This window comes from Bos taurus, chromosome 2, assembly GCF_002263795.3.
Source record: "Bos taurus isolate L1 Dominette 01449 registration number 42190680 breed Hereford chromosome 2, ARS-UCD2.0, whole genome shotgun sequence".
Classification (NCBI taxonomy): domain Eukaryota; kingdom Metazoa; phylum Chordata; class Mammalia; order Artiodactyla; family Bovidae; genus Bos; species Bos taurus.
This window is the reverse complement of record NC_037329.1, coordinates 72,004,797-72,016,955: the sequence shown is the minus strand read 5'-3', so window position 1 is coordinate 72,016,955 and position 12,159 is coordinate 72,004,797. Positions and strand designations below refer to the sequence as shown.

The window sequence follows — 12,159 nt, the reverse complement described above, 5'->3', positions numbered from 1 at the left end:
CATTCAGGTCTCTTAATGAATGTAGTGACATTGCACAAACTTGTTGACCATCCCAACTGAAATCAGCTCTATGGCCCAGGAACATTTCCTTTTACCCAGTTTTATGGTCATCAGAGCTATGATAGTTTCACTTGTCTCTTTCCTCACTAAAGGTTAAGCTCCAGGAGAATCAAGCTCTGGCCTATCTTGTTCAACACAGTATCTCAGCACCTGGGACACAGCCTGACACCAAGTAGGTGTTCAGATATGTCTAGAAGGAAGATTTCAGGAAAATGATGTTAGGCTACAGATACAGTATCTAGTCCTTTAGCAAGGACTATGTTTCAAATTTATAAATAACATTACTTATTTTTCTATGAGAATCTCAACTATAAAAATTATTGTGTTGGGAAGATCCATTTCTGATTGCTGTCCCATTAAACATAATTTCATAAATATACTATTGGCATACACCAAGAATAATTTCCATAGGATGCAACAATTCATACCACACTTAATTAATTTGTACGTTCCAAACCTTCCTACTCTCAACTGGAACTGATGTCAAAAGGTGACAAACTGATGAAAAGAAAAGATGGTTTAAAAAAATTCAACAATGTGATTACCTTCAACTTTTTTAAATTTTAGGAAGAGTCATCTCTCCCAAAGGAAAGATTTAGTTAAAATTACTGTTTATATCAAAAAATTTATTTCCCACAGCACAATTCAAAAAAAAATTGAAATAAAGTTTGTAGAACATCTAATAAGAACAATAAAGAATAATTTGTGGTCAATTTGTTTAATACTTATATTTCACATGTATGACAAAAGGATAAAATAAAAAGGCTTCAATTCTGAAAAACTCTGAATTTCTGCTTTTTTTTTAATTGAAAAAAGCCCATGATTCTTTGGGAGGTGATAACAAGGTTGTTTTCCAGTCAGATCATAATTTCTACAATTTCTGTAATAACCATAAATTCCAAAGGTTCCCATTCTCCCCGCCCCAATTCACTTTTGGCACCTATGTGAAATGTCACTTCTGAAAAATGGGGAAAAATATGCTGAGTACTAGGTTTCTATCAGTCATCTTTTCCTGATGAAAAACTTTCTGATTGCTGAATTTAGAATATTGACACAAAAAAAGATGAATGATATGTCATCCATAAAAATCTTTCTTTTTTAACTAGATGGTTGTCTCAGAAACAAATTTATATTAGATACAGCAACCAGCTCTCAGATGTGAAGGGGCACTGGCTTTTCTTATCCTGTTCCACTTCTTCTGATTTTAAATTCAGCATTTACTGAGCAATTGTACGAGAGGTAGCCAGGTGTGTGGCACAGCTCTGGCTTCAGTTCAGAACACAGTTTTAACTCATCACGTACTTCAGAAGAACTGAGGATACACTGAAAGAAAACAAGAGAAAAGGTCCTCTCAGCCTCTGCAGCAAGGAGATGGTCAGGATGGAGTGTGCTGGTTACGGGTAGAGGAGCAGGGGCGGGACCTCACGACTGGCAATGAGGAGAGGATTTGGCCAAAGGATTTTTTTAATTCTTATTAGAAAAGTATCATTTATAAAGTATATTGATCTTGTATCTTCATTTATTATAAAGTATACTGATCTTGAATCTTCCTTTATTAAAAATAAGCTCCTTCACAAAAATCAGGATGCTACAGAAGAGGAACCAGCACAGCCTATGACTGGCTGATACTTAACTCTGAAGAATGCAACTTTCATACTGAGAAGGATTTCTGAGCTTGGTATTGACCTGCTTGGCCCAACTCAAAAATTTCTTTTTTTTTTTTTTTAGCTCTGCTTCCAGTCCACAGGGTATGGCCAAAAGACTTATCCAAAAAGTCTCTGAATTTTCCAGCATCATTAGAACCTAATGGGTGTTTCTGAGAACTACTGTGGAGCTGACAAGAGCAGGGGGAGTCTCACCCCACTCCTTGCCTCTCAAGAGCTAATAAGACATTTTTATTTCAAAGCAGGAGATACTAATGTCATCAAACTGGGGTAAAAAAGAAGAAACAAGGACAGTCTTTTTAACTACACTTGGCTAACCCCTGCACTACATTCATGGTTAACTTTAGGGAGGAAAAGAGAGATCAATCTCTGCAACCTCCTGACAAAGGAGCCATCCCACGGCAGGGTCAAGGACTTATTTCTTCTGCCAGCCAACGAGTCACAGATATTTTTCCCCATTTACAGAAGTGTGTGTGAAGGAGGTTGGGGAGCACAGGAACAGGCTGAGAGGTCAACGGAAGTCTTGTCTCAAGGAACCCGCCCTCGGTCCTCAGTGGCGACCCACTTGGTCCAGCACCTGGGCCTTCACAGTAAGCAACATCTTTCTTTAAAACTTTTCTTGTTCTTGCTGCTTTTCTTGCCATTCTTATCTTTGTTTTCTGACATCTTCTTTGTCCTGATCTCTCTCATGAGGTCAAAGAACACCTGGGGTGGGGAGGAAAAAGCCATTTCATGATGTAATGAAGCAGTTTGACCAAGCAGGATATGTGGTCACATTTTAAAGCATCAAGCCAAATGTATTCTTAGAAACCATGGGTCATCAAAAACAAAAGGTTTAAAGCAAAGGAGAACAATTAACATTAAAAGCATTTTCTGGTTCTACAAAGGAGATATCTCTGCTCACATCACACGGACAGAAGCATCACGCTGTTCTTGCATCCAGTGGCTTACTGCAGAATGATAAAAGCTGTTCTCGGGGTAAGTATGATGAGGGATAAAACATCACCGGACTGAGCCACAGCAATTTGTGAAACTTACAGACACTGAGAGTGATAACAGTCCTCAAACCTCCCAGTACCTCCCAAGCACCAGGAGACGGAAGGAAGGCACGAGTACCCACTCCTGAAACAATGAACCCTAAAGGCAGGAACCTCATCATGAGCCCCAAGCAGCAGACTTGCGTTCTCAGGGGTCGGGGAGAAGCAGAAAGAGCAACCTGTCCCCTCCTCCCACACCTGCGCCTCCACTCCCTGATGTCAGCTAAAGGGGCTTCTTCAGGAGCTGATGAGACCTACTGTGAATGCTAGTGTGTTACTTAGATACGGATTGTCATCATCTGCTCCCAGCACCCATGCCTGGGTACTGATTATACACCTCCTACAAAGAAAGGTTCATGATTTCTCATGGAGAAGATGCCAAATGTGAGACTCAGAGTAGGCTTTTACCTTTGGACACTTGCACAGAACAACAGACTCCTGTTACTTTCCTAGGGAAAGTGAGATCAAGCTTTCTGAATGAGGGCTCCACAGGCACTCACCACAGTTCAGGGTATAGTGAAGGATCCCCCAAACTGGATCAGGCTAACCTAAGTATCCCTTCCTTCCCTTCAGTCTCTCAGGAAAGCACACCCCTTGCTCCGCCCAATAGTGGCTGAAGTGTCAGTTGCTCAGTCTTGTCTGACTCTTCGTAACCCCATGGACTGTAGCCTGCCAGGCTCCTCTGTCCATGGGATTCTCCAGACAAGAATACTAAAGTAGGTAGCCATCTCCTTCTCCAGGGCAATCTTCCCAACCCAGGGGTCAAACCCAGGTCTCCTGCACTGCAGGTGGATTCTTTACCAGGGAAGCCCAATAGTGACTGAGAACAGCTTCAAATATTGCTGGATTTTCTAACAGCAAAAGGCAGAAGGGGGAAGGGTGTATGTCCAGCATCAAATGTTGACCAAGCTGTTCACTGGCCAGTCTTATCAACAATCCCCTTCCCTGTGAACTGTTGACAAGTGAATACAATGCTGCCTGTTGGTCATCAGTTTCTGCTGGTTCCTGTTTGGCAGGTCCAGCAGGTCGGGGCAGGAAGGGCAGATGACAAACCGCTCTGTGACAGCCCCTGCTCCCCACGTCCACAGTTCCATGCCCAGCAAGTCATCTTGATTTTTAAAAAATGAAGTATGTGACTGGATTTCCTGTGTGTTGTAATTCTATGGCTAGAAAACTATTTGATAAAAATGGAAAGATTTGGAAACACACAACAATCAACGTAAGAGCTAACAGAGAAAAAGGAGCTGCCGAAGGAACCTGCTTCACACTCGAGACACAATTAAACAGATTTATGTTGTTGGAGAGGCTTCCAGAGTGAAGCCCTCCTGACACCAACATCCTAAATCTTCCAGCTGGCTACAATAGCGCTTGGTATCAGATTTCTTGCTCTTTAGGAAAGAAGCAAAGGAGAAGTGAGAATGAAGTGGGGGGGGATTCAGATGCTGTGCAGATGGAGCAGATGTGTCCACTACTTGGCTGCAAAGCCATATGTGTAGGTTTTACGGGAGCCATGTTATGATGTCAGAGCTGAGGAACAGGGTGACGGCAGAGAGAAAGTCTCAGCTTTAGATGCTCTGGGGTGACCACTGTGAACTTTTTTTTTCTTCCAAAAAACACATTGTTGACAAACAGATCTTTGTAGAAACTAACGCCTGTTGCTATAATATGTGTCTACTCAATAACGTGTTAAAGGGCTTCCCTTGTGGCTCAGTGGTAAAGAATCTACCCCCCAATGCAGGAGACATGGGTTCGATCCCTGATCCCGGAAGATCCCATATGCCAAAGAGCAACTGAGCCTGTGTGCACCACAACTATTGAGCCCGTGCCCTATAGCCTGGGAACCACAACTACTGAGCCCACACACCATAGAGCCCATGCACTGCAATGAAGAGTACCCCCACTCCTTGCATCTAGAGAAAAGCCCACACAGCAGTGAAGACCCAGCATGGCCAAAAAAATACAATAATACATTTAAAAGGCCTTGCATCGCTGGAAGGTGGTTTTTCAACTGTTGGTATTTATCACTGTCAAGGTTATCCTTTCTTTAGCTACAGGCGTTTGAATGAGAAAGTACTCTGGGGCTGAGGAAGAGAGAGTTCCCTAAAGAGCCAATTCCTGGGAGAAACTATGATGCAGGGACTAAGTTATAAAGACAGGACTCCTGGGCTCTACAGGGGGATAGGAAGGTGAAAAGGACAATCTATCCAATTCGTGAAAGTGAAAAGTGAAAGTCAGTCAGTGGTGTCCAACTCTTTGCAACCCCATGGACTGTAAAGTCCACAGAATTCTCCAGGCCAGAATACTGGAGTGGGTAGCCTTTCCCTTCTCCAATGGATCTTCCCAACCCAGGGATCGAACCCAGGTATCCCGCATTGCAGGTGGATTATTTATCAGCTGAGCCACAAGGGAAGCCCAAGAATACTGGAATGGGTAGCCTGTCCCTTCTCCAGCAGATCTTCCCGGCCCAGAAATTGAACCGGGGTCTCCTATATTGCAGGTGGATTCTTTACCAACTGAGCTATCAGGGAAGCCCACCCAATCCGTCAATAAGAGCAAAACCAAGAGGGCACCTGACACAGCCAGCCCTGCCCCCAGAGTGTGCAAGGACAGGGCCTCCACAGCCACAGCCTCACCCACTGGGCTTCCATTTGGCCAAAGGCACGCACCTGACAAAGGCTGGCGTGTGGGTTGGACCATCCCTGTGCTTCTCGTCCTGATGCTAGGATCCGTTCCCCACCCCGCCACCCCGGTCTCCCCAGAGCAGCTCCCCTACAAGCAGCAGATGGTGGGCGGGGGACGACCCACCTTGTCCACGTTGGCCCGTGTCTTGGCCGAGGTCTCCACGTACTGCACACCCCACTCCTCGGCCTTGGCCCTGGCCTCCTCCACTAGCACCTGCCTCCGCTCCTCCAGGTCAGACTTGTTCCCCACGACGAGCAGTGGGATTTTATCTTCTTCAGCTTTAACGCGGAGGATCTGTTCCCTGTGGTGGTGGATCAAGAAGAAAGCAGCTAAGAAGGCTGGATGAAGAGCCCAGTTCTGCCAACCCAGGCAAGACAGTGGGCATGGCTGAGGGAGCTGCCATTTACAGCCCCTCCTGAGGAAGCACCCCCTCCACCCTGTGGTTAACTGGAGTTCCTCAAGTCTGGTTTCAGTTTGCTACACTAGAGTTACTCGGGGTGCGCATTACAAATGCAGGTTCCTGGGCCCATAAGTAAATGTCTGGGTAGGAGCCCAGGATTTTGCACTTCAACAGCATCCCCAATTTATGCTTCTGCAAAAACAAAACCAAAAAAGGGAAAACTTGGGACCCTCTGGGATAGAAATCAGATAAAAGAAATATCTTTATATACAAAATGCATAATAATTACATTGGGAGAAAAAAAGTCATTTCTTTGTAAGAATATAGAAAGTTCAAGTGGTAAGTTGTAAAGTCACGTCTGACTCGTGATCCCATGGACTGTTGCTCTCCAGGCTCCTCTGTCCATGGGATTCTCCAAGCAAGAATACTGGAGTTGGTAGCCATTTCCTTCTCCAGGGGATCTTCCCAACCCAGTTGAAATTCCCTTAATTCCAACCCAGGGATCAAACCCAGGTCTCCTGCATTGCAGGCAGATTCTTTACTGTCTGAGCCACAGGAATATAGAAAGGAACAGTCTATTAGCAGACCATGAAATCAGTGTAGCAAGTACAACTGGTAATTCTTTTTACCTCAGTGAAATAGAATATTACAAAAAAGCAAAGAAACACCAGAGAGATGCTCAAGTAATAACAGTAAGTATGGTTTGTAAAACTCTTGCTTCAACTCTAATCTGCATGTGTGGCCCCCCTGCCCTTCCCCCTAGTTCTGTGAGGCAGGAACCCTACTTCAATGTGCATAATTTTTCTACTACAAAGTGGTGGGAGAAAATTAAATACTCCAAGGCCTACGGAAAAGTACTTCAAAAACATCTTCTCTAAAGTAACCGTTACCTGTAGCACATCAGACTTGACCTCTACTAAAAATAATCAGCTTTCTAAAATTATTTTTTAAAAATCATATGTTTCTGTGTGTTGATTTTATATCCTGCAACTTTACTATAGTCATTGATTAGTTCTAGTAATTTTCTGGTGGAGTCTTTAGGGTTTTCTATGTAGAGGATCATGTCGTCTGCAAACAGTGAGAGTTTTACTTCTTCTTTTCCAATTTGGATTCCTTTTATTTCTTTTTCTGCTCTGATTGCTGTGGCCAAAACTTCCAAAACTATGTTGAATAGTAATGGTGAAAGTGGGCACCCTTGTCTTGTTCCTGACTTTAGGGGAAATGCTTTCAATTTTTCACCATTGAGTATAATGTTTGCTGTGGGTTTGTCATATATAGTTTTTAGTATGTTGAGGTATGTTCCTTCTATTCCTGCTTTCTGGAGAGTTTTTATCATAAATGGATGTTGAATTTTGTCAAAGGCTTTCTCTGCATCTATTGAGATAATCATATGGTTTTTATTTTTCAATTTGTTAATGTGGTGTATTACATTGATTGACTTGCGGATATTGAAGAATCCTTGCATCCCTGGGATAAAGCCCACTTGGTCATGGTGTATGATCTTTTTAATGTGTTGTTGGATTCTGATTGCTAGAGAAAATAGAGAAATTAAGGAAACAATTCCATTCACCATTGCAACAAAAAGAATAAAATACTTAGGAATATATCTACCTAAAGAAACTAAAGACCTATATATAGAAAACTATAAAACACTGGTGAAAGAAATCAAAGAGGATACTAATAGATGGAGAAATATACTATGTTCATGGATTGGAAGAATAAATATAGTGAAAATGAGTATACTACCCAAAGCAATTTACAGATTCAATGCAATCCCTATCAAGCTACCAACGGTATTCTTCACAGAGATAGAACAAATAATTTCACAATTTGTATGGAAATACAAAAAACCTCACAATTTGTATGGAAATACAAAAAACCTCAAATTATAAAACTCCTAGAGGAGAACATAGGCAAAACACTCTCCAACATATATCATAGCAGGATCCTCTATGACCCACCTCCCAGAATATTGGAAATAAAAGCAAAAATAAACAAATGGGACCTAATTAAACTTAAAAGCTTCTGCACATCAAAGGAAACTATAAGCAAGGTGAAAAGACAGCCTTCAGAATGGGAGAAAATAATAGCAAATGAAGCAACAAACAACTAATCTCAAAAATATACAAGCAACTCCTACAGCTCAATTCCAGAAAAAGAAATGACCCAATCAAAATATGGGCCAAAGAACTAAATAGAGATTTCTCCAAAGAAGACACACAGATGGCTAACAAACACATGAAAAGATGCTCAACATCACTCATTATCAGAGAAATGCAAATCAAAACCACTATGAGGTACCATTTCACACCAGTCAGAATGGCTGCAATCCAAAAGTCTACAAGCAATAAATGCTGGAGAGGGTGTGGAGAAAAGGGAACCCTCTTACACTGTTGGTGGGAATGCAAACTAGTACAGCCACTATGGAGAACAGTGTGGAGATTCCTTAAAAAACTGGAAATAGAACTGCCTTAAGACCCAGCAATCCCACTGCTGGGCATATACACTAAGGAAACCAGAATTGAAAGAGACATGTGTACCCCAATGTTCATCGCAGCACTGTTTATAATAGCCAGGACATGGAAGCAACCTAGATGCCCATCAGCAGATGAATGGATAAGAAAGCTGTGGTACATATACACAATGGAGTATTACTCCGCCATTAAAAAGAATACATTTGAATCAGTTCTAATGAGGTGGATGAAACTGGAGCCTATTATACAGAGTGAAGTAAGCCAGAAAGAAAAACACCAATACAGTATACTAACGCATATATACGGAATTTAGAAAGATGGTAACAATAACCCTGTATATGAGACAGCAAAAGAGACACTGATGTATAGAACAGTCTTTTGGACTCTGTGGGAGAGGAGAGGGTGGGATGATTTGGGAGAATGGCATTGAAACACGTATAATATCATATATGAAAACGAGTCGCCAGTCCAGGTTCGATGCAAGATACTGGATGCTTGGGGCTGGTGCACTGCGACGACCCAGAGGGATGGTACGGGGAGGGAGGAGGGAGGAGAGTTCAGGATGGGGAACATGTGTATACCTGTGGCAGATTCATGTTGATATATGGCAAAACCAATATTGTAAGGTTAAAAAATAAAATTAAAACAAAAACACATATTTAAAAAAAGTAAATATTCCACTTCCATTATTTTGATCCAGGGGGAACATGTCTACTTCTATAAAAGACCCCTTCAAAAACATTTTGTGGAGATCTGTATTGATTTTTATATAATATAGGGTGACATTTCATAATAATAAAAATACTTAAATTTTTTCCATACGGTCAATTTAAGTACCAGATATCACATTTTTTTGTTGAAGCACCAGTTGATTTAGTGTTGTGTTACTTTTAGTTGTATGATCAAGTGATTCAGCTGTATATATATTCCTTTTCATATTCTTTTCCCTTACAGGTTATTACAAAATGTTAAATATAGTTTCCTGTGCTATACAGTAGGTCCTTGTTGTTTAATTTATATACAGTAGTGTGGATTCCAAACTCCTAATATGTATATCCTTCCCTTTAAGAAAAATGAAAAAGAAAAAACAGTAAGTAGATGCTTGAAAATTGCCTCTAAGTAGTTTTGCCACATCCTGCATTTCACAGGTGTCAAAGAGCATGCTGTGTTTAGAAGTTATGTGGTCAGTATATATGATGAGCAATAAAAACTGACTGCTTTCTGGCTCATTAGGTTTACAGAAGCGTGACTAATGATCTCATTGATAAACAAGCACCAAGTTCTGATGTAACAAAACTACTTCTCTAGTTTATGGATTATGTCCAGGAAAACTTTCAAGGAAAAGATAGTATATTAATGTTTTATTTATGTTGGGGCTTTTCCATTTGGAAGATAAATGCAGAAGTGCTGTTTTTAAACTGCTAACAGGCGCAAAGTGCCTGAGTTTAACCAAAAGGGCTCAGATAGCCCACACGCATCCTGTGCACCGTGGGAACCTGGGCAGCTCTAGGGCTCTTCTTTTAACTGCCCAGAGTTCAAGCCGCAAGCACTAACTTGTCCTTTCCCTTCTTTCCAAACAAAGTCTTTCTCCCAGGAGGAGGTGCCTGTGGTGACCTGGGGACAGGACATGGTGGCCCTGTTACTCTCGGAGGTGACCTCTACTGTCAGCACATCCCCTCCTGGGGAGTCTTGGGGCCGACGGGAAAGCAAAGACTCAGGACGGGGCGAGAGACAAGCTGGTGTGTGCGCTGCCCTGCTCTGCCTCAAGGAGGCATCCAGCGGGACTGTGCGGAGGCAGGCCTAGCTGTGAACATGGGGGCTACTTTCGGAAACCTCTGGCTACGTCAGAGAGAGCTCCAAATTCACAGGATTTCTCCCAGGGAATCCTAGCCATTTAACTGCTCACAACACACACACCCTAGTTGCCGAGAACTGTTGATATTCACCCTCGGGAGACTAGAGACCATGAGGATGACAAAGTGAGGCTCTACCTGCCTCCTTTCCCCTTGCTCTGCAAGGGTCCCCAAGGCCTCCCTCCCAGCTCACTGATGTTCCTTCCACACCTTGAGGGCATTTTTGGCTTCCTCAGTTTCATCTTTGGCTTATGGCCTTCATTTCTGACCAGAACTTGCTAAAGAGTGAAAAAAACAAATCACTGTTTTCTTCTTCCCCTCTAGATTTGGTTCTTAGAATAAAAAGTCATCTGAGACTCCCCTGGCCATCCAGTGATTAGGACGTGGCACTCTCATTGCCAAGGGACTGTGGGTTCAGTCCCTGGCCAGGGAACTAAGATATCCTGCAAACCATGCCTGGCAACCAAAAATATGAACAGTCATCTGGACAGGTCTGCTTCCAAGGAGGGGGGATGAAAAACCAAGGTGTGTAAAAGATGGCAAGGGGATGGGGCAGAGAGAGAGATCTTACCTGCTAGAATCCCTGGAGCACTGAGCCCGCACACTGCACACTCACTATTTCTTTATAACAATGAATTTCATGATTTCAAATAAGTGATGGCAGTGAACACTCCCCACGTGCCCATATGGTGAGAAGATACAGGCCACCACACAATGATGGTTCTACTTGGGAAATTTAGCCTAACAGCATTTCATCTCATCAGTAAGAGATGTTCAGGACAGGAAACAGAACACTAAGTACACTTGCCCTGGGTCACAAGACTGTGACAGGGCAGGGACTCAGGCCTGGCTCTGTGTGACCGAAAGCCAGCGCTTCCCACTCCATGGGTTACGTGTCCCATGGGAGCAGCACACAGTCACTCTGACCCTGGCGTCCGTCTCCTGACATCGGAGGTCTCAGAAACCTCAAAGTAGAGCAGAACTATTCACTTTTTAGCAAAATTATGAAAAGAGGTAAAGATCGTTAACTCTTACCAACCCCTGCCTCTCAGGATTTACATGAAAACTAACAGGTTCCTGACTATATGGAATGGCTTTGTCCTCTTTAGGGACAACAGATCCTTCATTAAGATCATTTATATTTGGAAATTATAAACCGAGGAAGCCCAAAGAAAATATAACAAACGATGAGCTATAATGTGCCAAGATCCATAAAGCCCCAGAAAGTTCTTTAGACAGATTTCTTCCTGATAAGAAGGCTCAACCCTGGAGGTGTATGCTTAACCCCAAACTCCTTCCAAGGCTGAGACATGACCGAGGGCACAGGGCCTGCTGGAGACTATTTCTCGTCAAACGCACCTGAATTCGGCAGTTGCTGTGAATGACTCATGCTCGGTGATGGAGAACACGAGCAGGAAGCCCTCCCCGCTCCGGAAGTAGTTGTCACGGATGGCCGCATAGTCCTCCTGTCCCGCCGTGTCCAGGATGTCTATCTGCACCTCTTCCCCATCGAGGACCACTTTCTTCCTGTAACTGTCAGCCTTGGTAGGTTCATAGTCCTCCACAAACTGAGCAAACAGACAACACGATCAGTAATTAACAAAGTTCTAAGAGAGAAGAAAAGCTGCCAAAGAAATAAATTTCAATATATGGGCACTTTGCTTATTATCAACTGAGTACTGAGTGTGGATAATTATCACACCATGTGTAAGGCACTATAAAATAAAGATAATCCCTTACGTAGTATTTATGTTCTTTGCTCCTTTCAATTCTACCATTTAAATTTTTTGTTTAAAAACAGTAAGAGCGGATATTTCCCATTTTACAGATGAGGACACCAAGCAGAGAGCAGAATGCTTGGCAATATTCTTGTCAGTATACAATTATAATTAAACACTGGTGAAGGTAAGAAATGGAAGCTCTTATTCATAATCAACAGAATTGTAAAACTCATCTGAAAAGTAATTGGTCAAGAGGCACCAAGAGGCT

General features: G+C 42.6%; 1 protein-coding gene across 10 annotated transcripts in view; it reads right to left on the bottom strand.

Annotated features, from left to right (window-relative positions):
* Positions 1-759: 759 nt before the first annotated feature.
* The window catches only part of RALB (RAS like proto-oncogene B), a 75,176-nt gene continuing 63,776 nt past the window's right edge, over positions 760-12,159 (bottom strand). For 9 of the 10 annotated variants that reach the window (XM_059892181.1, XM_059892179.1, XM_059892174.1 and 6 more), the window contains 3 exons: positions 11,530-11,738; positions 5,567-5,744; positions 760-2,429 (listed from right to left, as the gene is read on the bottom strand). In XM_059892181.1, the coding sequence (XP_059748164.1) occupies positions 2,310-2,429; positions 5,567-5,744; positions 11,530-11,738 (507 nt within the window). In that variant the 3' untranslated portion in view covers positions 760-2,309. 10 annotated transcript variants of the gene reach the window in all.